The 26,316-nt window shown below is 37.1% G+C and overlaps 1 protein-coding gene across 4 annotated transcripts in view; it reads left to right on the top strand.

Annotated features, from left to right (window-relative positions):
* TRAPPC8 (trafficking protein particle complex subunit 8) overlaps window positions 1-25,542 on the top strand; it is a 52,734-nt gene extending 27,192 nt beyond the window's left edge. For 2 of the 4 annotated variants that reach the window (XM_054628256.2, XM_054628239.2), the window contains 17 exons: window positions 74-182; window positions 925-1,119; window positions 1,306-1,436; window positions 2,510-2,584; window positions 3,271-3,397; window positions 4,441-4,598; window positions 5,383-5,825; window positions 8,182-8,329; window positions 9,573-9,669; window positions 10,118-10,186; window positions 10,303-10,343; window positions 11,895-12,080; window positions 12,580-12,681; window positions 19,377-19,424; window positions 20,783-20,928; window positions 22,467-22,556; window positions 24,511-25,542. In XM_054628256.2, coding sequence (XP_054484231.2) covers window positions 74-182; window positions 925-1,119; window positions 1,306-1,436; window positions 2,510-2,584; window positions 3,271-3,397; window positions 4,441-4,598; window positions 5,383-5,825; window positions 8,182-8,329; window positions 9,573-9,669; window positions 10,118-10,186; window positions 10,303-10,343; window positions 11,895-12,080; window positions 12,580-12,681; window positions 19,377-19,424; window positions 20,783-20,928; window positions 22,467-22,556; window positions 24,511-24,745 — 2,400 coding nt within the window. In that variant the 3' untranslated portion in view covers window positions 24,746-25,542. The remainder of the gene's footprint in view (window positions 1-73; window positions 183-924; window positions 1,120-1,305; window positions 1,437-2,509; window positions 2,585-3,270; window positions 3,398-4,440; window positions 4,599-5,382; window positions 5,826-8,181; window positions 8,330-9,572; window positions 9,670-10,117; window positions 10,187-10,302; window positions 10,344-11,894; window positions 12,081-12,579; window positions 12,682-19,376; window positions 19,425-20,782; window positions 20,929-22,466; window positions 22,557-24,510) is intronic. The other 2 variants (XM_054628274.2, XM_054628248.2) reach the window with 1 other exon arrangement.
* Window positions 25,543-26,316: the final 774 nt, after the last annotated feature.

The raw sequence follows: 26,316 nt of genomic DNA, 5'->3' as shown, positions 1-26,316 counted from the left end.
TTTTAACTTGGCTTCCTTATCATTCAATCATTGGTAATGTACATGACACTGTTTTCTTGCTCCTTTGCTCCAGAATGCAACCCAGCTGTCACCTGATGGTCCCTTACCACAGCTTCCTTTACCATATATTAACAGCTCAGCAACTCGTGTTTTCTTTGGCCATGATCGACGACCAGCAGAAGGTTAGAAAATTTTAAGTTAACGGTTTCAAGTCCCTTTTTAAAAGAACCAAAACAAGTGCAGGAGTTGGTGCCATTTAAAAGAAGTCTGTCATTATGTAAAACTAAAGTGACTAGGTAACTTAAAAATATTTCAAAAGGAAAGCTTGAGCTTAATATCTACTGGCTGGATGTTTTCAGACTTTCTGTGTAAACATGAAATCTGTGTGTGTGGTTGTGTGGACTGTCACTGTTTTTCACACCTGGAAAGCTTCAATGCAAGTCTGTAATGAACTTCATGAAAGGGATTATTATTGCTGTAGCAAATACTGGACGCTAGTGGCGATGCTACAAATTAGCTTTACAGTTAACTTCCTCTAGGATGAAATATTTGAAACACTCTGATTCCTGAGTGTAAAGAAAGCTGAGTGGAAATACTTATATAATCCAAGGCTGTACTGTGGAGTTGTACTCCATTATAAAGTAGAAATGATTTGTAGCCTGGGTATACTATGTAGCATGCTAAAATCTTGGAATGCTGTAGTATCCAAATTGAACTATATTCAAATTAATCTCAGCATTGTCTTCCATGTGTGCATTTCAAACTGCCCTGCAACTCACTTTTTAAAATCAATTGTAGTATAAGAATTATAGTGACCTAGCACTTAAATATTTTAAGAATAGTTATCAAACTGCCAGTGCAGCCCTCTGATGCAGCTGTTGCACATCACTGTTCTAGCCTTTAAGACTGCCTTTCTCTTCCCAGGTGAGAAGCAGGCAGCTACGCACGTAAGCCTGGATCAGGAGTATGACTCAGAATCATCCCAGCAGTGGAAGGAGCTCGAGGAGCAGGTTGTGTCTGTGATAAATAAAGGAACAATACCTTCAAACTTTCAACCAACGCAGTTCTGTTTAAATCGTTACTCAGATAACTCCAAATTTCCACTTGCTGTGATAGAAGGTAAAGTTAAGATTTTTACACTTCAGAAATAAACTGAGTTAGGAAATATCCATACAAATTTATCTATCTTATTAGAGATTTGAGCCAACATTCTTGTGCAAGTTTTGTATGTGAATACTCTGAGATAGCCTTCAGATTGTGATGGGGAAAGCCTGTTGTCATTATTTTCTTGCACTTTTTTGATAGAACCAATAACTGTAGAAGTGTCCTTCCGAAACCCTCTGAAAGTTCCGCTTCTTTTGACTGACCTTTCATTGCTGTGGAAGTTTCAACCTAAAGACTTCAGTGCAAAGCATGATGGAGAAACAAAAGAGCAGGTAAAGAAAGCTTCATCCTTTTCCAACCCAAACAGCTGCAGGTATGGAGTATATATTGAGTATTCAAAATTCCAGAGTATGAAAACATTTAAGCATAAGCATTAAACATGAAGATTTAAGTGTAAACTAAAAAAAAAAGGGAAGAAAAACAGTAGCTACTTAAACAATTTTCATATTACCTAGATTTTCCTAGATCTGTAGGGCACAAAGCAGCCAAGTTAGCAAAAAATTCTAACGTGCATTGTAAAGCTGAATGCAAAACAAAATACTTCTAAGATTTCATTATATAGGTACCACGTCTATTTTGAGTCACACTAGCCTTGACTTGCAAATATGAGTGTCAGTAGGTAGATTATCAAATACCTTTTTCTTATTTGAGTTGTTGTACGTAGTGAAATGTGTGTTCTGAAAATCTGTGCTCATATAACATAGAAATATCTTAGTATCTTGATTTGAAGAGAAATGAAAACTTATTGTATTAAAAATTAATGTTTTGAATACTTTAGATGAGCTGTTGTGCTACTGTTTGACTTAATACTTCAACTAATGCTGCCAAAAGCTCTGATGGACTGTTGTCATATCCAAAGGTTTTAATATATTCTAATACTGAGTAGTACAGTAAATTCCTAAATAATTTGTTTTCCTGGCCAAAACTTTGGGAACACAGTGATCTCTAAAGGTTCTGTAAGTATTTACCAGAGTTATAAACATGGTTCTACATAGTTTAAGTCTCAAGGCTTACCATACACTTTCCCTTCTATTCTGACCTGAACTGCTACTTTAATGATGTGATAAATACTTCTGTGAATATCCGTGAAACAGACTGGGAATGGTTCCAATTTATAGTGCTAAATCTTAAATTTCTCTTAAATAAATGTTTACTGAGCTCTCAAGCTACTTTTTTAATTTGTAAATGCTGAGAAGCTGAGCATGTAGCACTTGCTTTTCCAAACTGTTTGGAAATCTATGTGATTTTTTTCCCTTGAGGAAGGGGAAGGGTATTGGAAATATTATTTATGGCAGTTTCTCTGCCTAGAAGTAATAGTATCTAAAGAGCTGTTTCTTCTTTTCAGGGTACGTGTGATGAAGATATGGTAGGAACTGAAGCAATAGCAGAATTTTTAATTAATAGTGAGGAGACAAAAGTGGTAAGTACTATACTTTGTTTTAAAAAGTCTTTTCAGCATTGAACTTTAGTATGCATTTCAGACTTGTTATGATCTGAACTTAACACTAAACTGACAGAACACATGACTGAATCAGAAATTCCAGTACCTCATGTATCTTATCATTTCGTATAAATGTGACAGGACCAGAGACAGTGGGCACAAGAGGCTGCTCCTGAACATGAGGAAATGTTTATAACTTCATTTATAACACTTACTTACTTTGTAAATGTGATGGTGCTTGAGCACTTGGCACAGGCTGCCGAGAGAGATTGTGAAGTATCCATCTTTGGAGATGTTCAGGGCCCTTTGGATGTGGTCCTTGGCAGTTGGCTCTAGATGGCCCTGCTTGAGCAGGCAAGTTGGGCACGATGACCTCCAGAAGTCCATTCCAGCTTCAGTCATTCTGTGATTCTGTTAATCACAGTGAAAGTTAACTTTAAGGAATTTTTTCTAATGTAATGAGCATTTCTCAGCTCTGAAGTGGTTTGGTAAATTCTGTGTATATGAAATTTTCAATCTAGTAAATGATCTGTATTTACTGTTGCAGTTACACCTGACACAGCTATAAAGTAAATGTAGCCATGAGTGTGTTTAGCAATTGGACATTTAACTGTAATACTTCTTTCTAGTAGCAACAACAACAAAAATTTAACGTATCTCCACAGGCAAGACTAAAGCTCTTTCCCCATCAAACAGGGGAGCTACATATTCTGGGAGTCGTTTATAATCTTGGCAGTGTTCAAGGTGCTGTGTCATTAGATGGGATAGATCCTTCTATTGGATTACAGACAGGTAAGTGTATTCTTACTTTAAATTGTGTGTTTCTGGAAGGAGGAGACATGGCTTCTGCACACTAGAGCAAAATTCTAGTGTCTAATGTTCAACTATCATGATACAAGGCCTTCCGTCAGGTAGGGATGTAGAAATAAGAGAAACAACTGAAATGGAAAAAGAACAAATTGGCTCTTGTAGGAATCCACAAGGAAGGATGCCAGATCCATACTTTACTTCTCCTTTTAAATTTGCTAAATTTTTGAAATTTTTGAATGTAAAAAAAATCAAAATGTAAATATTCCATCTATGCCGCGTTGAATCTATAACAACTTCCATTTACTCTCTTGCTGTTAATTTTTCTTCTGCATCTTCTTGCATTGTTAACTTTCAACTTTTTTGTCTAAATGTTGCACTGAAGTCCTTTCTATAGGTTCCTAAATTTAAATTTCGCTGATAGCTTTTTTTTTCAGCTTTTTTTTTAGAATCTTGAATTTTCTTTACATTACTATGTAAATTGACAATTAATTGCGTGCTTCTTGATCTGTTTTGTTGAATCATTCATCTGAAATTGTCTCTCATGTGGTGAATTTAGTTGTTAGATGAAACGGAAATTAAAACATGTCTGAAAGAAATAGAAGCTTGTTTAGAGGCTGGAAACCTTTTGAATAAAAACCATTTGGAGAATGGTTGCTGTCTTTAAAGGAAATAATCCTCTAAGTGACTTTTCCAGCCTGGCAGAAATTGGGAAAGGAAATAAATGCCATCAGCTTCATGCACTGTCTGCCGCTTCCCTTCCAGTTGTAGTCAAACTATGGAAGGGCAGAATAAGCCCACAGCAATGGATAACTGGCTGTTGGAACTTGAGCCAGCCATGTGTCATGTGGCTGTAAGCTTTGAATAGTTCTTTGTTGGTGATGCTGCTTAATCAATGAAAACCGCATTGCATGACAAAAATTAACTTTTGAGATTTGATTGGAAGCTTTGGATCATTTCTTAGAGACAAAGTCAGGAATTACTTAAAAAAAACCAACTAAACAAAAGTTTAAAAACCTCTTTTTCAGGAAAGTTTGTTTCCAATGGGTTATCTGTACGAGGAAGACAAGATTTAGAAATCCAAGGACCTCGACTTAATAACACAAAAGAGGAAAAAACATCGATTAAATATGGACCCGATCGACGTTTAGATCCCATTATTACAGAAGAAATGCCTTTGTTAGAGGTATGTAGCTACTTCCTGTTGGCGGTTTTGAGAAAATAGCTAAATGCAGTTTATAAATGCAATTCTAACAATGGTGGCTTGGATTCTGGTAATGCCTAATCTTTCCAGGTAATTTCTGATCTGTCGGTGACAAACTTGTGTGGGTTTTTTTTAATTGAAACTTGAAGCCTCAAAATTAGTATCCTTCTGAAATTGCTATATTCCCTTTAGAATTGTAGTCGGCAACACCTTTGGTAGCCAGATTTTAAAGTAAACAGGGAACAGTCAAAGAAGCTTTTTTCTGTTTGCTTGCCATCCATCCAGAAATGTTACTCCAACTGGTTAATTAAAATACAGTGCTTTTTCTTTCTAGGGTTATTAAAATGGTAACTGGTTAATGATAGGGGCCTATAGAGTGGGATGGATCAGCTAGAAGGGACTACAGTGATCATCCAGTCCAGCTGCCTGACCAAGTTACAGTATGTTAATGGCTTTATCTAAATGCCCCTTGAACAGTGTCAGGCTTGGGGCATTGACCACCTCTCTGGAAAGCTATTCCACCCTTTTGGCCACCTTCTCCATACAGAAATGAATCTTAAGGTCCAGTCTAAACATCCCCTGGTGCAGCTTTGAGCCATTCCCACATGTCTGATCACTGGATTTCAGGGATAAGAGAACCTCCCTCTTCACTTCCCCGCAGGAAGCTCTAGGCAGCTGTAGAGTTTGTGTTAATGGTTGTTTTCATGGCATTCCCAACTTGGCTCAGTGTTCAGGTTTTTATTTTTTCTTTTTCGCTCCCATACAGGTGTTCTTTATAAATTTTCCTACCGGGCTTCTCTGTGGAGAAATCAGAAAAGCATATGTAGAATTTGTGAACGTAAGCAAGTGTCCTCTTACTGCACTGAAGGTCGTGTCCAAGCATCCAGAATTTTTCACTTTTGGTGGAAATACTGCTGCTTTAACACCGCTAAGTCCTTCAGCCTCGGAGAACTGTAGTGCTTACAAGACTGTTGTGACAGATCCTACCTCTGTGCGAACAGCACTGCTGTCTTCAGCTTCTTCTGCAGACTTTGGGGTTGGCACGGGAGGTTCACCTGAAGTAATACAGGTTCCACTTCCTGATGCTGTTCTTCTTCCTGGGGCTTCGGTGCAGCTGCCAATGTGGTTACGGGGACCAGATGAAGAAGGCGTTCATGAAATTAACTTCTTGTTCTACTATGAAAGTATTAAAAAGCACTCAAAAATGTGGTAAGTTCTTCTAATCTACCTTCTCTGTCATGCTTATTAGATTCTGTGGTTTTGTGATTGGAATGGTAAAAGTAAATATTACTGATTTTCTCTCAGTCACTGTGATGATGTGAAAATGGCCTGTTATTTGCTATTCTAAGCAAAATTTTTTCTACTATATGATCTAATTTCCATAGGAAATTGAGTAGCCTATGCTGCTTTTATTGGAGTAGTAAATACTAAATTAATAAAATAAATTAATAGAAGGCAGGTTAATGGAATTCTGTTATAACAACCTTTATTTGTATTTAGTTCCTCTGGAACCATATTGTTCTGAGGTATAGGGTAAAAAATCATAACCTAATTTGTTTCTCATTTTATAAAACAAAATCTTGTCTGCATTGAATGAAAGATTTTGTTGTTAGTTAAAATCTGGTTAGTAATTGTATTGTGATGAAGGATAGTCTCTTTCCAGAGGTTAAATACCAAGTTTGATTTGCACACTATTGTATAGTTCCTTTTTGGACCATCTTGAGAGAGTCCACAGTCAAGTTTGACACAACAAGCTAAAACAGCCCCAAGAAATTCATTCACCACTTCTGTGGGCAGGCAGCTTTTCAGAAAAGGGAGGTTGCATCATGTTTAATGATTACTTGGCAAGTGATCATCAGGCCCTGCTTTCTCCTTTTCCCTGTTTTTGTTGCTGAGCATAACACCATATGATATGGAATATCCCGTGGGTCAGCTGGGGGTCAGCCATCCCAGTGTGTCCCCTCCCAGCCTTTTATGCAGCCCCAGCCTGCTTGCTGGTGGAGTGGGGTGAGGAGCAGAAAAGGCCTTGATCTTGTGCAAGCCCTTCTCAGCAACAACAAAAACATTCCTGTGTCTACACTATTTCTAGCACAAATCCAAAACATGGCCACTTACTGGCTACTGTGAAGAAAATTAACTGTCCCAGCCTAAACCTGCACACTTGGTGTCTGTACCAGAGTTACTTCAGATAAACTCCAGTAAGATGGACTGAATGTCGTCTTGTGGCTGAAGCTTGTTTTCTAGGCTAGTTCTGAGAGAGAAACCAAGTTCATGTACTGTGAGACTGGTTTGGGGCATAAACCAAAGCAGAGTAAGTTGAAGATGGTTGAGACAGTGGATCAGTAGCATATTCTCAAAACTGAAGTCATACAAATGCACCCTTGCTTTAGATTTTTCTGTAGCTTCTCAAATATCAAAGTTAGCATTCATTTGACTGTAAGCTAATCTGTAGGAATAGGGAATTTGTTCCCTTACAACTCATATTATTCAGAAACAGAGGTGCTTGAGCGATGGAAGAGGGTTTTTTGAGTAATGTACTTGTTCCTTACTGTACTGAAGTTTTGAGGGGAACTTAAGGGAATTGCTCTGGTTTGAGTGCTCTTTGTAGATGGAGCATAGCTTTTAAGTGTTGAAAAAATTATGTAATTTGTACCAGTTGAAAGATATACAGGTATCTGTATATCTGAACAGTAACTGCAAAACTTAAAAGTTTCTTCCGTAATTGTGACATTGTGAAGCAGAGTTTAGGAAGCCACTGATTTTTCCTTCCCAAAACCAAGTGTCACATTATGTTTCAACATATTCAGTAGGTAATGCGTATCAAACTTTTACATGCCTCTAAAATGTTTCCAAGTGGAAGTTATGGTAACTAAAAGCTTCTACATTGGAAAAGCTCAAGTGCTTTGATGGCAGCTACAAATGGAATTGTCAAGATTAATTCATCCTTAGAAAAGCAGAAAGATAACTTTCACAAAGGGACTGCTGTCCTGGAGGTTGAGCATACCTGGAAATAGGCAGGGTAGCTGTAGTTTGATTCTCCTTTTTTTAAATTCTCTTTTCAGGAGAATTTATTGAATGCAGTGGTATTCTAAGTGCTTTTTAGTAAATATTTATGGCAAGAGATGTGACTAAGTAGTGGTCTTTCTCTCACTTATTTACTCAGAAACTGTTTTCCAGAGCATTTGGTGGCATTAAATAGCTTAATGATATCTGTGTGCCAATACATGTATGTTTGCTTTCACTCTGCCAGTTGTCTTACATCTGAAACATTTCTGAAGTGTTTTTCCTCATGGTAACACCTGAACCTTTTTCTCCAATGTTTCACCCTGACTTAGACTGCGTGTTTAAAGAGCACCCACCCATGCAAGCAAGATGGTTAAAAATAAAGTAGGTTTGATGGGGTATCTTCAGTGAAAAGTGTATCTTTGGTGCTTGGGATGAACAAATTGTCTAATGGCCTTAATACTGACAAACATAAAAGCTAAATTTCTTGATGTCATGTTCTGGGCAGTCTTGGTTGTTCAAAATGTTGTCTTTTTTTTCCTTTCTCTCCTCCCTTTCCTAGTCACAGAGTATTAAGGCACACTGCAGTTATTTGTACCAGTCGGTCTCTGCACATTCGGGCTACTGTCTGCAGAAGTAATGCACTTGGGGATGAAGAAGGCAGAGGGGACAACATGTTGCTCTTTGTGGATGTAGAAAATATCAATACTGTAAGTTCTTATTTGTATTAATAATAATAGTACTGTCCTGAAGCTCAGCAGATATGAACCAAGACTCAAGTTTTTCTACAGTAACTTTGCAAACAGAAAAACCCCAAAACCTTGCATATTTGATCATTCAGTTACTGTTGGAAAGAGTATTAATGTGAAGTTATATCCTAACTCTCTGGAAGTCTCCTATACTAATCATATTGCAAGACTATAGTTCATAGTGTTTTTAGGAAGATTTCTTCCAAATTGATGAGTGTTCTTGGTCTCAGCTTCCAAGGTTGTCTTATTCAGAACTGTGTCCATTTTCAGTGGAAACACTGGTAGAATTAGTGGTAATGTCAAAGTCAGAATTTAAGCTCCAATTTGAAGGAAGTTTTTCTGTTTACATTTATCACTAAACTATAAAGACATTTTTACTAATACAATCCAAATACAGATATGTCTGTTGACTCACTAAAGCAGATTAAAATACTCAGTTTTTCAAACATGCTAATTTAAATTTACTCATTTTTTTGGCAAAGCTGCTCCCATTTTTTCAGTCACAAAGCAAGGTAACTGAATTGTCTGTTCATAGAATTCATAGACACTTAGTTGGTAATGGAACCACTGAGATGATTTGTTGTTTTCTTTTAAAGGTGTGTACACTCTGGTTTTTTTCTTCATTTACCAAATATTGTCCACTCCTTTAAGGAGGGCGAAATGTTTTTATAAAGGACTTACCAAGTTAACAGTGTGAGGCAGAGTTATTTTTCTACCACCACCTCACTCTTTACAAGAAAGGAAGCCAACTCGAAAAGCTACATTTTATTGTATATATATGTAAACCCAAAATAGTTCTTGAGTTTCTAGGATTTATGATATAGCAATGCTCCTAAAGTAATCCTAGAAACTAAGCAGCCTTGTGGACAGTGTTTGCATTGGAGTTAAAAAGCCTAGTTCTTGTTGAAGTTGTTCTTAATCTAAAGTACTAGCTTGTGAGTCTTTTTCTGGGGGATCCTTATTTCCTCTTTGTGTGGCTTTGTTTATTGGAATTGGAAGTTGCTGTGATCTGGGACTGTTGCTTTACTTTACAATGGGTCTTACATCTCTCCTTGTCTCTAAGTACTGTGTGTTATGAGTGGTGTGAATAACGAGTTAAATTAAGATTCTAACAGTGCCACCTTGCAGTGAACACTTACTGTGCAATGTAGCACATCACAGTTGTGATTGGTTTTCTTTGACATAACTTTTGTTTGTTCTGTAGAGTGAGACGGGTGTTAAGGAATTTCATATAGTGCAAGTTTCAAGCAATAGCAAGCACTGGAAGCTTCAAAAATCTGTTAACATCTCTGGAGACAAAGGTGTGTATCTTTATCACCAAAATGATGGCAAGTCTAGCTTCTGGCTGATAAAAATAGTTAAAAGAATCTTACAAGGAACTGAATTTGGCTTTTAGAATAATTAGTTTCTAATAACTTTGTCCATTCCAAAAATAGTAAAGCCCTTCTTCTGTTATATTTCAAGAAATATATATACACAGATAACTTATTCAGACTTAATGAATTTTAAAAACAAATTTAATTTACAGGTAAATTATTTCTGTGATGTAGAGAAATCCATGTGTGGGGTGGCTGATAACTTTCCTCACAAGAAATATGGTTGTGTTGTGTGCCATTGCTATGCCTGATTAGCTGTGCTTGTTGGGTGTCATCAGTGTGTTTCCTGCTTGTGAATGTTCAAGACTTTTGTCTAAGGGACTCCGATCATGCTGAGAGCGAATAAAAAAATCTTGCCACCTTTTTCTTTCAGATACTAAACTGGCTAGCAGAGAGAGAGCGAAGTTGTGTTTTAAAGCAGTGAGATGCAAAAACTCAGAAGGTAGGTTTTTTCCTGAATGTGGTAACTTTTTGAAAAAAATCCTCTTTTGGATACTCTATGCTGAAGTTGTGACTTCCCATGATGCTAAAACAGTGTTTTCTCTTTTTATCCCTTAGAAAATTACACATTTGCAGATATTGTCTTTGGAAATGAACAGGTAGGTGGATGGGTGCAACTGCATATTTTGTCTTCTGTAAGGTGTCCCTGTCATGTGAAAGGACAAAGAGGTGGTAAGGTAACTTAGGCTGGCTTGTAGTCAGGAATAGTAGGATCCCAGCTCCACAGCTGAACTACTTTGGAATCACATTGCAATGCTGGGCCTTTTTGCTAATGCTTTTCCTTCCTTTTCACTCTTGGAGTAGTTATTTCAAATATGTCCCAGCCCTCTAGTTTTCTAATAGAGGCCTGCAGATATTATATTCTTGTTCTTAATTATATTTTTACTAAGACAGGCTAAAAATTCTTATTATAGCTTATTTGAAAAACTGGAAAACTAATGGATGTTGGTCCCCGAATTTCAAAACTACTACAGGAGGTTGCAGTGAATTCAAGGAGTCTGTTTGATTTTTCTAGAAGTTTAGGATTCTAGACTACCATGCTCTTCTAATCTTTTTTAAACACACAGATATTGAATAATCCTCTCGGTAAATGATCTTGGTTCTACAAATGCTTTCCCAAAACCTGAGGAAAGTAGGCCTCTTGCATTAGGTCAAAAATCTGCATAGTGGATTTAGTCAGTTGAATGACAGATTGCTTATTTTATGCTGAGCATACATTTTTCCTGAATTTATTCAGCTTTTAAAGCCAAAGAAAACCTATTCACTGCCATTTCATTTCATAGGCATATAAATTGAAGTCAGGACTAAAAATCTGAGGTAGATGATACCTCTGTGCATTTTTAGAGTTGGAATCTGAGCTACAGGAGCTTTAGCTTTCCTTGAGAACATTTTATTACAGTGGAAAGATGGGGAGGGAGTCCTCCCTTCTGAGCAGTGGCTCCAAAGGTGGATTTTCTCCCTGGGTATCAGCATTCTGCTGGTGCAATAATTAGCAGCTTTGCAACAGCATATTCTGGAAAAGCTAGCAATTTTGAAAGGAAGGGGTTGCAAAGCTAAAGTTCCTTGCTTATCTTGTTGCCTCCAACAGGACACAGTATCATTGCTCTTAGAAACCAGTTTCTTTGCCAGGCTTTTGGTGTTGGAAGAGCTTGGTACGCATGACAGTACAGTGTTTCTGTTTGTGCCATGTATCTGTGGGGATGTGCTGTGCACATCTATTATCTCTGCTATTGCTAGCAAAATGTATGTTTCTAATTTAGGTAAATAATTCTAGCTAAGCTGAGGAAAATATTAGTAAGCAAAAATGACTTCTGTGTGACTTAGTTGGATGCTGCAGCTCTCTTTAATAGATTTGATATATCACAGTAGACTGCTTTGTCAAAGCTCCTATTTCCAAGTTTGGTATTTGTAGTTCTAAACTAGCAAGTTATAGCACTGTGTTCCCTATATTACCTTTAGCAGCCCTTTAGCTATTCTGGTCTCTAACAGGTCAGGCACAGAAACCAAGGTGTCTGGCATCCTGTAGCTTTGCAAAGGGAAGGCCACTGGGATAATGGAACTGAAATGCTACAATGAGCTAGCTCTGTTAGAGCAACTTGAGTCAGCTCACATCCTGTTCTGAACACTTTCTTCCTTTTTTTCTCTTGTAGATAATAAGTTCAGCCAGTCCTTGTGCAGACTTTTTTTTCCAAAGCTTATCCTCTGAATTTAAAAGAACACATGTGCAATCTCATACTCATGCATCTCAAAGGGCAGTGAAACAATCGTTTGATGAAACAGTCAGATTGATACAAAAATGCAGTGAAGTTGATTTGAACATTGTGGTACTGTGGAAGGTATGTATGGTTGTGGCCTTTGTGGTAATTTGGACATGAAACATTACAGTTAGAAAATAATTTTATGTGGTATCCTGAACTTTCAGGCATATACATATGGAATTTATGGGTGAATTTTTTTTTCCTGAAAACAATCAAACAAACTATAATGATGCCAACAGCAAAGATAGTCTTAGTATCTATTACTGTAATAAGTGTCCCTACATTACTCTGGATGCACCCAGTTCTTCTAATCTCTCTTTTAAAAGAGAAAATTATAAAATCTTAAACTAAGAGACTTATTAATGCTTAATCTTACAGAACTGTAAGAGCAACCCAGTCTGTTTTGAAGAAGAGTCTCATTTGAAGCAATGGAAATTAGCAGAAATATGTCATGCTAGCCTCTAAGTTTTGATCAGTACATCATGTTCCACCTAAGTTAGGGAGCAGTCAGTAATTCTGTGTTATGACTCTTATGATAGTTTCTGGTCTGCAAATGTCTTTGTATTATGTTCTGTAGGCATATGTTGTGGAAGACAGCAAGCAGCTTATTTTGGAGGGCCAGCATCATGTTGCCCTTAACACCGTTGGGAAGGAGGCCTTTTCATTTCCTCAGAAGCAGGTAATCTACTGTGAAGTTTTCCTTTACAATTGCTTCTTGCTGTAAATAGACTTAATGAATTCCCTAGTATGTAAGTGTAAGCTTTTGTAGAATCTCAACATCAGATATGTGTTATTGCTAAATAATTCAGGCTGACAAACTCCAGGTTTGCTTAGTCTTCTGTATTGAACTAGCCAGGCCCAGTTGAAACATGAGAAAAGCAATATGCAGGTAAGCATGTTGATGAGCTGTTGTTGAGGTAAACTCTTCTTTGGTGTTTCAGGTTGAACTAGAAACTTGTTAATGGCATGAAAGGTAATGATTATTACATAACAGTAGTAAAATGGTGAAGTTTGTAGTTGTTTTGCTTGATGAAAGAAAACAGCATCTGTAAAAAACTGGTGGCTGTCTTCTGGTACATGAATTGATAACAACTATTGAAGTTACAGATAAGGTTCTGTAAAAATGTCTGTACTAAATGCAGTTTATGTGGATGAAGAAGACTAATGTTCAGAAAAAGAGGAAATAGATCTTGTGCTTGTTTAGACTTCTCCTGAGCAGCATATTGCTGTTCTTTCTTGTTTTGGTGCCATGCTTAATGTTTTTACCAATATTGCAAACATAATATATATCTTTTAGTGAGCTCTTAAAGTTGCAGCAAAGAGTACTATGTACTAATTTTGTCAAGAAAACAATACAGGACAAATGTCTTCCTATAAATACCATGCTATAATGCAAGCAGTGAATTACTCTGAAGCTGTGCATTTGGCTTTGGTTCATCAGCCTTTAAGTATTTGTACATTGCTAAAATAATTTTTTCCACTTAGTTATTTGTGCTATGAAATAAATGGGAATTGGCACACATGTGCCCTAGCTAGGCTGAGGAGTACAAGAAGCTGTATTGATCTAATGACAACTGCCCCCTCAGGTATTCCTTTCCCTGTCTTAATGTATATGTAGAACAGTAGATCACTCTGTAGACATCTAAGGTTAGGAGACACAATACTGTGAGCTTCTGATCTCATCAAGTTCTGATTCTCAAATGAATAGGAAGAGAAAATAGAAATTAATCACATCTGCATCCTAAAATAAACAAATGACCGAATGGTATGGGTATGAGTAGAAATTCACATTTCTTGTTGACTGGAACTCTGTCTGTATCACAATCAATTTCAAATTAAAGAAATTGATCCTGCCACTAGCTACAAGGAGGATCTGTATGTACTCTCAATGTTTTTTGAGGAATATATGCTACTGTATTAGCATTCTCTGTCTAAAATCTATTTCTAATCAGGTTTTGTTACAACTATCTTCATATAGATTGTACATTGATTATTGTATTCACTTCCATGAGGAGTGCACTTCTTTTGAAGCATTCTGTTGGGAGAATGAAATTCGGTTGGGAGCAAGAAAGCATCTGCATTGTCATGCAGTTGAAATCTGCTATAAGAGTAATTAGTTGTTGAGGTTTTTTTAATAAACATGTAAATTCTGTGTCCTCATGATAACCAAAGCCCAGAGTTAGCATAAATTTTAAGAATCTGTGATCTGAGGACTGCTAAGAATTGAGAAATTGCATATCCTTACATACTGCTTTTTTTAATTGGCTCATAAGAGTGTGGGGAGAGCAGATAGACTGCTCTGAGGTGGGAGCTGAGGTGTAACAATTAGTTGATTTGAGACTTTGCAGCAGTTTACTTCATTCAGTCCACATTTCAGAATTAAAAGACTCCCCAAAATAAAATTAGATTAGGCTAGATATAGAAAATAATGTACTTAATCTCTTAAGATTTGTGTGTTGTCCTTGAATTATTTTGCTCTTTTAAAGTAACACAAGCAGTGAAAAGTTGGGGGGGGGGCAGTGGTAGAAAATCCCAAACTCAAATGTTACCTCTAATTTAGTATTTTCAGTGTATAATTTTGTCTTATAAGCCTGTATTTATTCTCTTAAGTCATGAACAGGGTTGGAAACTACTCTAGACTGTTTCTGATTTGCCTTGTGCCAACAGTATTGAAGTTGGTTGTTTTCTGAGGACTGAACAGCAGAGGGAGATGGAGGTGCATGCTTTTTACTAACACATGTGGGTTACCAGTTCATAAAGGATAGAGGGCTGCTCTGATCTGGGGGGGAAAAAAAAATTCCTGACTCTGAACTGGGTGTCACCTAGGATGCAAGAGTCCACTGTCTGCATTTATTGCTGAGTTTTGTTTGTTGCTTCTCTACAGTGACTTTCTTCTTGACTTCTTTAGTTTCATGCTGTTGTATGCAGTAAAGGAATTTTTTTCTGTCTGGCAGACACAGACAATTATCCCCAGCCCAAGAACAGTCATGCAGTGGACACTGACGAAACATGAACAGAATTCCTCTCTGCCCCCCCCCCCCCCCCCCCCCCCCTTTATTTATTTTAGTCCTCTGAGAAATGGCTCAGATCTTAGCCAAATTAATCAAACAACTCTGTTAAAAAAAATGAGATCACTTACTTTATATTTTGGTTAAATTCTCTGTACTGGTTAGCTTCTGCTACATTGTCATTTGTGGTGTATCTCAGATTAACTCTTTGTCAGCTTCTAAATATGTAGTTTGGGTTCACAGAAGCTTCTACTACTGTTCAGGGAAACAAAGCTTCAGTAAAGCACTGTAGTGAAGAGCAGGAGATAGATATTTTTCAGCACTGTTATGTTTAAGTTGTTCCAGCAGTTTCTGGTAGATTGGTAGTTGGGTGAATTGGCATAAATTCATCCTCATATGTCTATAAGAGTCTGTTAGACTGCTGACTGAACCATGGTGATGGGTGGTTACTTCTGCTTGGGTCCTTGTGGGACATTTAATGCACAACAGGGATCTGGAACAGGCAGCAGGGTGCAATTATTCCTGTACCACGGTAGCATAACTTGCTATAGTATGTGATAAAACCAAGATAGAACTTCTGGTTACAGTGGGGCTTGGGGGAAGGCTGAAATGTTTTTCTGGGTAAAATTTCTATATGTACCAACATATTAAAAAGGTAATCAGCAGTAAAATTCTATACAAGTTTTTTGATGCTCAAATTCATGTGCTCCCTTTTCTTCCCATGTTTGTTCAAAATAGAATTAGAGACACTAATCCTTTTTCATTCCAACCACTACAATAGCTATGACTTTAAAGCTGATTTTCTGTCACTAAATTAGAGATGTTTATTGTTGCTGTTTGCACTAGAGTTTTTTTGTATAACAAAATAGCACTACTTTAGAGCACAGGCTACTGGATAGCATAGACCTACCAAGAGATGTGACAATCTACTTCACTTTTATGTTCTAGAAGTTTGGAGTCATAACATGCAGTGTGCTGAAGGAACCACTTACAGAATATTGACTTTGTTAAAGTGTTCATGTGTTTCATATAGAAATCTCTCTAGATTATATGGAAAACGTTTATCTTCTTATCCTTCCTCTCGTTTGTATTTTTGAAAAAATGTCCTTTGGCTAAAAGTAGGGGAAAAATGCTAAATATAGTTTGTTGCCTTGAATCAGAAGGTGCCACAAAGTGATATGTTAATAGTCACAGGCAGCAATATATGAAGAAAAAAAATCATATAAGGTGTAAATAAAGTGAATTGCTTTGAATAAATCCATTTCAGGCCAAGTAATAAAAGCCTCACTTATAAATTCAGTTAAGAATTTGTAAATTAGGGCTGGTTTTTTCAGCTATGGTACTGCTGTAGGTTTTGTTTCTCTTCTGAAACATGCTTTTTGGAATCAAGTAGTTTTAACTGAAAGTCAACTTAAAATTGCACTTGAAATACAGCTACTCTGTCTCTTCTTCTTGACCTCTCTGCTTTAAATTAGTGTAAGGACAAAAACTTCAAATGCATTAAACATCCAGTCACAGTTAGGGCTATTGATTAATATTATTTCTTACTGCTCTCTTTCCTGTTTTTCTAATCTGGTGAGTTCAATCCAAAAGATTCTGAAAGAAAAGTTCAGTGTAATATGGTGGGATAGAAGTAATAGTGGAAGTAATAGGACATTTGACACACTTCTGGTTTACAAAGATTTCTCACCAATGGAAGGTGAGAAGCAGCCTAGAGGTTTGTCATTTGAATGTTGGCATGTTGGGAATAGCATCCATCCTTTCCAGGTGTGCTTCGGGACTGCACGATGTTCTGGGCTGCATGTTTAGTCCTGTGCATTAGACCAGTGCTAGCCCAAAGTAAAATCCATAAAATGTGTATAGAATGCAAGCACAGAGGATAATTTTAGGTAAGACAGCTTCTTAAAATGTATGCAGCTTAGTGAGTCAGCAACAGTTTGGTTGGAAGCAGGAATTCTTGAAATGTAGGATGGTAGGCTTTAAGTAACTATTTTTCCTATTACTGGAAGTGACATCTTTTGCTACTTCAGGACTTTTTTTACAGAACATGTGGGAGAGGATGCTTGAATAAAACAAAATTGTTGGAAGGATTTAAGACTTTCCTTAAACCACCTCAGTAGAGGAAAAGCAAAGTTCTTAAGGGTACATGAATGTCAAGAGCTGAAACACACATTTTTCACTCTGTTTTATCAATTAATAGAGCAGATAAAGTACCACTTGGGGAGATCTGGCTTATATTCTTGTCATGAGTGAAATATTACAAGTAGTTGCAACATTTGATCTGCTGTTTTACTCATTGTGGACTGAAGAGCTGAAGGTATCTGTTTTCAAATGCATTATTTTATTCTTTGTAGCAGTAAAATACTGTTCCTGGAGTTCTCATTTCTGTAAATTGAGAGCTAGAATGAATATGGATGAGTCACATGTTGAAGGAAGCAACTTAGAACTGGGGTTTTAAAATAGAAATTCTCAGATCTAAAATGGGAAAGGGAAAAAGCACATCATCTAGATGTCTCACTCTTATTCTACTGCTTTCATATATTCTGCTTTTACTTATGCTTAGTTCCATTCAAGAGTTTCCTGTTTAGGTTTTCTTCTGTGCATACTGGTCCCTCATATTTGACTGAGCACATCAATCCTTTTGGCTATGTGTGACTTGTGGTTTATGGGGCAAATATGCTGATTTTCTATACAACTTGGAAATCAAATTACAGTGCTTTTTCTGGTGTGCTTAAGGGCACATTGACCCAGTCTCTGGGTCAGTTATTCATAAGAAAATTGATGAGAAAACAGTTATTCATAAGAAAACAAAGAATATTGTTTATGAAACTGAAAACTTTAAGTTGTTTAACATTTGGTATAAAAATCTTTTAAAATGACTGTATGTGAAGATACCATCACTTCTGTCTATCTGGTGGAAAGGAGGAACTTCTGAATTTGAAAATGCATTCTGAGATATTAAGGAATGTATTATGGGTAGATCTGTCTGTTACATCTATTAAAAGATGCTTTAAATTGTTAAAATGTTGCTTTTTCAACTTTTAGCTAAGCATAATTGCAGGAGAGATCTGAAACTAGTATGAATGACTAAAGCACCATTTCAGAAGTGTATGTAGAGATGATTTATAGCTATTTCAACCTAGCAAAATACCAGACTCTAATGGTTGTGACTTTCTTGTAACACAAATAAGTGAAGATGTTGAGATTATTCTACTTGATTTAGAAATCTTCTGTCTAGTTTTGAGTGTATTTGTTTGAAGCTGGCCTGTGTAAATGGCTTTGGGCAACAAGAAGCTTTCTAAAAATAGAAAACCACTTGCCAAGCACCAGTTGTGCAGTTTGTAGCTCTTGGAACATAACTGAGGGAGCACTGTTGTTCTGGTGCTAATGCTTGTTGTGTATTTTTAGGCAAAAGCAAAAAAGCTTTAAAATACAGCTATAAAATGTAAAACAATAACAAAAACACACACCCGTCTTCCAACCTCTTCCAGTCAAGCCTCTCTACCTCTACTAGTTTGTATAGATGAGACACTCAAATTACACCATAACGTTTTCGAAAGGGAAAATCCTAACCATTTATGTGGCTTTCTTGTATGCAGCTTCTGCTGGTTACTGGAGCTTGTGACACTTCTGGAGGCTTTGCAAAGAGTGACACTGGGTCAGCAAGCAGATTTTAGGGGTCAGAATTCACCCCCCCCTCCCCTTTTAAAAGGCAGTACTTCACTTGGGCTGATAATCAAGGTGTTCAGCAACAAAATATCACCTGTTTAGTTCTTGATTTTTCTTTTGCTTTGTTTGTGAGTATAAGGCTGTTACTGCTTGGTGTGTATTCTTGAAGGGAAGACACAGGTGCCAAGTAGGTATGGGCTTTTGGTTTGGTTTTTTAAAGCCTTGATCCAATTTCACAAGCTCCAGAACAGGCCAGGAGTTTAATGCATCTTTAAACTTAGCATTTATCTCTAGGTAGCTTTCTGATCTGTATGCACATCTTCTTGGTTATTGTTTGGAAGTCCTTAATTCTTTCCTGAACCATTCACTAGGTAAGAGAAAAATGGGCTAAATGGTGTATCTTAGCCTTTGTTCTAGGTACACAATCACAAAAAGCCTAGAGTCTGAGCAGCTAAACTTGGATAGACAGACATCTTTTCTGACTCTGACACCCAGAAGGTGGCTGGAATTAAGGTTTAGCTCTGCTGGAAAATGATTAGTTTTGCTGATTTCCAGTCCTTTGTCAGAGGTGTAATATTAGAAGTAAAGGTTTGAGGTACCAACAGCACTCTGTACTTTCACCACTATATGTTTCTGCTGCATTTCATGATGTTCTTGTCTACTTGTAGAGGTAAATATTCGTATTTGTCTTTTGTAGGGTTTTAAAAAAATACTCGGGAATTCTGATTGGGAGGACTTGGAACAGGTAATTGACTCTAGGGCAAACTACAGTGTGTAGGATATTGCTGTGTGGTTGAAGGCAGCCTTGAAAATTGTTTGGACTATTATTTGAGGGAAGAGAGTAATTTAAATGAGAACCTATAATCTCTGCTGTGTTTCATGCTGTTAGTTTGCATTGTTAGATTGGGTAGGATGGAAACACCAAATTCATTCAACACTTAAAATATATTTTATTGTTACTATGGAATATCTTTTTTTCTTATCAAATTACTTTTTGAAAAAAAACCACAAACTACTCTTCCTTTCAAAGGGAAGACTTACAAGCCTGTGAAAACATTTGGTGTCTTCCTGTTATTATCAGCACAGTGACTAAGGTGTTCACACACATTTCCGAATGCCCAGTGTGTTTGGTTTTTAAATCAGGTTTCATTGCCTGTACTGTTTCTTTTCAACTTAAAAGGTACAATCTATCGCCTTTTAATGAAAAGTATTAACTTTATTATATTGTACCAACTTACTGGTGGCTTTTTAAAAATCTTGTTTCATGTGTTTTTAGTAGGCAGTGACATTTACTGCTGCAAATTCTTTTTTTCCATTCAAGATGGATTTTCTGCAGAATAGGTTCAGAAGGAAGTACTACAGGCAGCCCCTTCCTGAATAAATCCTGCTCACAAACCAGATTAGATGATGTTGGACAGAAATGCTGCACCAAATGCAGGCTGGTTGCAGCTTTCTGTATCACTTAATTTCTTCTGCTTCAGAGACTCATTCCATCCAAAGGGTTAGGGGGAATCCCAAGTAGTGTGTTAGAGCTTGTCTTGGGCTTTCAGCTGGGGACAAAAGGTAGCTTTCATATCTGCAACTGCTTGTTATGCAATTTCAAAGAAACTCTGTTATTCAATCCTTCTGTCAGTGTTCACACATTCCTGTAAATTTCTGTTTGCTTTACTTTGGATCTGTTCTGGGTAACTTGTGCATTGGCTTTCCTGTTTTGAACTTCCTAGGGCAGGTTGTGAATTTTTTTTGTTGTTAGGTACAGCTACTGAACAGGGAACAGTATAAATGCTGTCCCTTTTCCTTAGAAGCCAAACCCAAGCACTAGCAAATCACTGCAACAATAGTGTGCTTTTGTGAAACTTGCACAGATAGTGTTTTCATAAGCAGCTGTGAAATCTGTCTGAAAAGAGGGTAATAGATAAATCATACCAGTTCCTTGTCCAGCATGCTTAAATACAAACCACGTTGGAAAAAATGTGAGCTTCATGATGCTGCAGACTTGTTTCCCTTATGAGTTATCATTCATAATGGAGAATTATAACTTCTGTGACTGGATTTCTCATACCTTATGTTACTATTTTCAATGTTACTTTAACTTTGTTTCAGGAACTACCAGAAACAGTTCTCTTAAAGTTTTTTCGACCAGAAAACACACCTGTACCTGCAAGACCAACGCCAGAGCAGCTTTCTAATCTTATTAAGACAAGTCTTCATTATCCAGAGTCTTTTAATCATTCTTTTCATCAAAAAAGGTTAGTGAAACATTACCTTTAGAAACTTTAAAAATATTGTTAATTAGACATAAATCCTTTTGAGACATGCTGTGTGCGTTATGATATTAAAAGTCTGGTATGCAAGTGTGAAATGTTGTTAAGTTTTTAAACTCACTCCTTCAGAAGTTTATAGATAAAATGAAATTTTCCTGTAACACCATAGCTCACAGTTTTAATGTTAACAAGTAATGTTATCAAACTTACTGAAAAAGAATAGTCTGCTCCCTTTGTGTTTATTTTTGTTGTCAGAGTAAACAGTGTGATTTCTTTGAGAAGCCAGACAGAAAGAAAGATGCACTTTTAGCTCAAAGGAACTGTTATGTCTACAACATCTCACTTGCCAAAATTAGCTGCACATGGTTCTGACTTGCGTCAGAAGGAAAGGTGGTAACAGTTCAGATCACTGGGGCTTGTCTCCTGGAAGAATATCAGTATTAACCTCTTTCAAAAAGCCTGCTGCTAGAGTGAATTGGTTGGAGCCTGTAAAATGCATGAGTCTTTCAAAATTGTAATGACATGAACAAACCCCCTGGCTTAAGTTCTGAACATTCAATGGGTTGTACTTGAAACGTGAAGGTACCTATTTAGACTTGAGTTGTTTATCTGAAAGCTCTACTGTTTTACAGTTTTTTATAACAATTAATGTAAGTTGTCAAAAGAAAGGGATTTGTTTCTAAAATCTAACATTTAAATGTTCTATAAAGTGCTGGATTTTAATGACAGTGATAAAGCATGTATTTTCCCTGTAAGACATTCAGCTCTTATTGGTTACAGTCTCAAATTGTTCTTTTCTTACAATTCAGGTTTAGGATATTTTAAGTGTTTAGGCAACGGCAAGGAATTCCAGTGACACAAATCACTTGCTGAATACATAGAGCTATTTTAGCTGCAGTAGTTGGTGTTCCTGCCTGTTGATATCTTGGGGTCTTTCTTGCTCCAGCATTATTTATAGAAACAATAATAGTAATTGTGAACAAGCAGAATATCCATTAACTGTATTAGTTTTATTTGGTATAAAGGTCTGCATTAAATCCACGTATACGTGTGCTATTTGTTCTGGTTGAGCACTGTTCAGTTTATAACTTAAAGCCCAGTGTCAGCAATTCCTCTATGGGAGGCAGTGCAGAAGTATCCAGTCAAAGTCTGCCAATCAGAAATCCAGAATATAGTGTATTGGACCATGTTATCCCATTCTGGTATGTTTCATGTCAAACAAGCAGATTTCCTGTAAACTGAGATGGTATTTATGCTTTTTCTCTCCTTTCTCAGCTGGATGAAGGGAGGTGGTAACTTCATTTGGCCCAAATGAGCCAATGCAGTTTGCCTTAATTGACAGCTTTTGTTATAAGTAGCTCTATTCAGTATAAGTGATTGTATTTCTACCTACACTGGCATAATTGACAACTACATATAAATTCTGTGTTACTGGAAATCATTTTAACTATTTAAGAGTATAATTAAGACTACCCAAAATAAGATTTTTTTTTTCTTTAATGTAGAACTGTTTCTCTTTGCAGCCTCTGTCTGGTACCTGTCACTCTCCTACTTTCCAATTGTTCCCAGGCTGTTGTAGATGTGATGATTGATTTGCGGCATAAACCAACAAGGTAGTGTGCAAATGTTAATAAACCAATATTTTTTAAGAACCCTTCCTAGCTTGGAGAGTCTTGTAATATTTTAACTACATTGAATATCTAGAATAGGATTTTTTTCTACAGTGGCTTCTTTGAAAGAATTGGAGTTGGTAAAGGTCTCATGCAATTAATTGTGAGTCTTCAGTCTCTGCTAAGACAGGACCTTTAATTGTGACTCTTGAGCAGTTAAAACTTGGCAGATCTTTTCTAGAGAAAGGGAAGTGCTTTTCCACTAGTGAAGTAGGAGCTTCACCAGCCTTTATTAAACATAAATTGTTAGGTTTTCATTTTTAAAACTTTGAATAATTCGTAGACAGCAACTTCCTCCCGCAGTTTGGCTTTGTGTAAAATTTTGTAGAACCTTGGATATTTTTAAGACTTCCTCTATGTTTAGCAGCTGATTCTTATGACTGCCTTTTTGCTCAGTACTGTAACAGTATGTGGGAAAATATTATCATTGAGGAAGTGTTCATGAGTTGCTTCTAAAAGTTTCACTGAAGATTTTTTGTCGGATAGAGAATTCAGTACCATGATATCTATACCATTGTAATTCTTCCACTTCTGTTTAAACAAGGCAACTTCAACTCATGAGTAATGCAGGTGACAGCTCCCCTTCTGCCCTCTTAGGTATAATACTACCTAGTCTGTTTGCCACCAGGAAGGGGGAGAAAGATTGTGAAGACATTGCAGGGGCTTAGTCATGGGTGAGCAGTGGCTTCTTGCCAACAGTCCGTGGAGCGAAGTAAGATTTTAAAAGCCCAGAGCCCAATACACAGGTTCAGAAATGGAAGACAGAAAATTTAAGTGTGGTTTACTTTTCAGGTACAGTTAGGGAGCCATTCACTGATCTGTTTTTTCACAAGATGGTCATATTGCATTACATTGGGAGACATGTCCTAAGACAGTGTACTCCTCATGTACCTTGAAACTGCTTAAAAAGAAAGCCCCCTCATGCTCTCTCCTAATGTATCAGTGCAGTGTCTCTAAAGCAGTGTATGTCCATTTTGACAATTCCTGTGTGACATGCAGGCTGATTTAACTCTAGCTCATGGGACAGACGTAAGAATGCCTGAAATAGGAATTCCTTAAACTATGAAATTTGAATATTGTTACTACGTTTAGTGTTAGTGTTATGTAGAAAGCTGAGAATACACTGAGTTCTTCATTATACATCTTTGTGTAATTAATGTCCTGTGTATAGTGTACAGTACATTAGGAACCAAAGAAACGCATTAAATGTAATGATTCATCTGAGCTAAGGGAAGAGCCACTCTTAAGGATTTTTAAGTGAGACAGAGAACATTAAAAAATATTTGGTAAGACTCAGAGTTAAATTGAGCTGATGGATAGACATAAGTATCCCAAAATTTACCCAAGGGTACCCAGGTACTCTGAGTCTGCATGTATTTATGTATTTGTGGGAACAGGTGTGAGTGGATAGGGATGTAGTAGGAAAGAAGACAGACATAGGTGATTTTTTTTTTAAGTTGCATTACAGTATCTCAATAAAATGTTAAGTGGAGTTCTCTCTGTAGCTATGATGTCAGCTGTTAATCCTCGAAAAGTCCAGCTTTGTCTTGCTAGAAAACCTGCTCTTAAAGATAAGGAGGGTTTGCGGAACAAAGACAGCAGTATGCATTTGGGGAAGGCAGTGATTTAAGGGTAGTGATTGTAGGCAAGCAGTCAAAAAGACTCAGCAGCATCAAAGACAAATGGCAGTTGGCACTCATCCAAGGAGAACCAGAATAGTAACATAAGTTCCCTACTGACTTCTGAAAAACTTCTAGAAAGTATCAGTCTTTGTAAGGGCCTGGTGACAGGGACACAGTGCATTCTGAAATCTTAGAAAAACTTGGAGGGAGTCCTGTAAATTGGTAATACATACTTCAAGTGCAGAGAATTAACATTTTTATCCTTTTTTTTTCAGCTCCGAAGCACTAGAAATACATGGATCTTTCACATGGCTTGGGCAAACACAGTACAAGCTTCAACTTAAAGGCCAGGAGGTCTATAGCTTGCAGCTCAAAGCTTGCTTCGTTCATACAGGTGTCTATAACCTTGGAACCCCCAGAGTATTTGCCAAGCTCGTGGACCAAGTTACTTTGTTTGAAACAAGTCAGCAGAACTCCATGCCTGCACTGATTATTATCAATAATATCTGACCACTTTCTGAAAAAAAAAAAGGCACTAAAAGAAAGAATAAATGGGATTCTTTTCTTACATTGCTGGTTGACATTTTGCTGCAGTTTTTTTGAAATAGCACCTCAAACATCTAACTTGTTACTAAAGATCGTGTAGAAAAGAAAATAGCAAAATATTCAGATGACTTGTCAGTTTGTTTCTCGATGCAATGCACGTTGGACTGAGCATACGTTTATCCTTTTATAATGTATTTCTTCTCTGGTAATTAAGATACTCATAAAATACTCTAACTGCAGATCTGAACATACTTGTATGTCCAATGCCCTGTCAAAAATGCAGCTTGACTGCTGTTACAACTTCCAGCATGGTGTGTTTAATATTTGTGGCTGTATTAGGATACGATTCAGGAAGAAAACCTCACTGGCTTTTTCCTGTCTGAAGCCATTAGTCATGGTAAATCCCAACCTTACTGTGAAGTTCAATAAGGTCTCTCAATTCCATTTCTGATTCTCGGTTCCTTAGTTAAAGATTTTGGTTTCATATTTATAGAAACTGGTGACTTTTCAAGGTTTACATAAAAGTCCACCTAGGGTGTTAAAAAAAATTTTGAACCAGTTTGAGTATTTTCTCATTCATCTCAAAACAGAATGCACTATTTCACAACCATGAGATTGTCATTTAAATTGTCACTTACTTTATTATGTAACTATAACAACAGATCTGTTTAAAAAAAATCTACTCAAGATTTTCAAGAAATGTATTATATTTATAACAAATGTACTGTAAATAGAATAAAGCATACACCATATTCACTGTATGGACTGGTGGCCTTTTTGCTTCCCTTTGCGTACAGCTGTAGCAATCCACAGGTGCTGCTGCCCTCACAGGACATCTACCTTCTGATACATTTTATTCTTTTTAGGTAAGGCCTTCAATTTTACTCATGTTTGGTACTACTGCATGACTGTCTCCAGGACTTTAGACTTCCTTAAAGACTTGGAGCCCATTCACAGCACATAACCTTTCACAGTCAAACTTAATAGGACTGTGGATCATGTTACTAAATCAATAGAATACTGAAATATTCTCTGTCCATGAATATGTTGCTTCAGGCCTTTTCTGCTGATGTACAGCTTGAAAGAATAATCTGAAAGGTTCTCTGCGTTGTAGCCTTAAGCTGTGTCATCACTGCTTTTTCTGTCTTACACCCATTTAGGGAAAGAAAAGTCATTATTGATGCCATTCAGCTGTGCTCTGTAGGCCACAGTGTTCTAAGTCACAGTTGGTATATATTTTAGGACAGCCTGTCCAAAGTGGGTTATCAAGAGCATCATGTTTAGAAACTGGATGAAATAAGAGAGACCCTTGTAGGGGGAGTTGGGCTTATCTGATGGAGGCTGGAGGTGGTACAAATGGCAGCTCACAGTGAGATCCAGCTGTTGAGCAGTGGCTGGCAGGTAAAAAGCAGGTGAGAATTGGAGGATCTCTCTGAATGACAGAGCAGTGAGGTGAGGTGAGATGATGCAGGGCAAAGCAGCTCCTGGAGCTTCTCAGCACTGCAGACCCAAATGCGTAAGCTCTGACGCTCACC

Source organism: Agelaius phoeniceus, chromosome 1, assembly GCF_051311805.1.
Source record: "Agelaius phoeniceus isolate bAgePho1 chromosome 1, bAgePho1.hap1, whole genome shotgun sequence".
Lineage (NCBI taxonomy): Eukaryota > Metazoa > Chordata > Aves > Passeriformes > Icteridae > Agelaius > Agelaius phoeniceus.
This window is presented reverse-complemented; position numbering and strand designations above follow the sequence as displayed.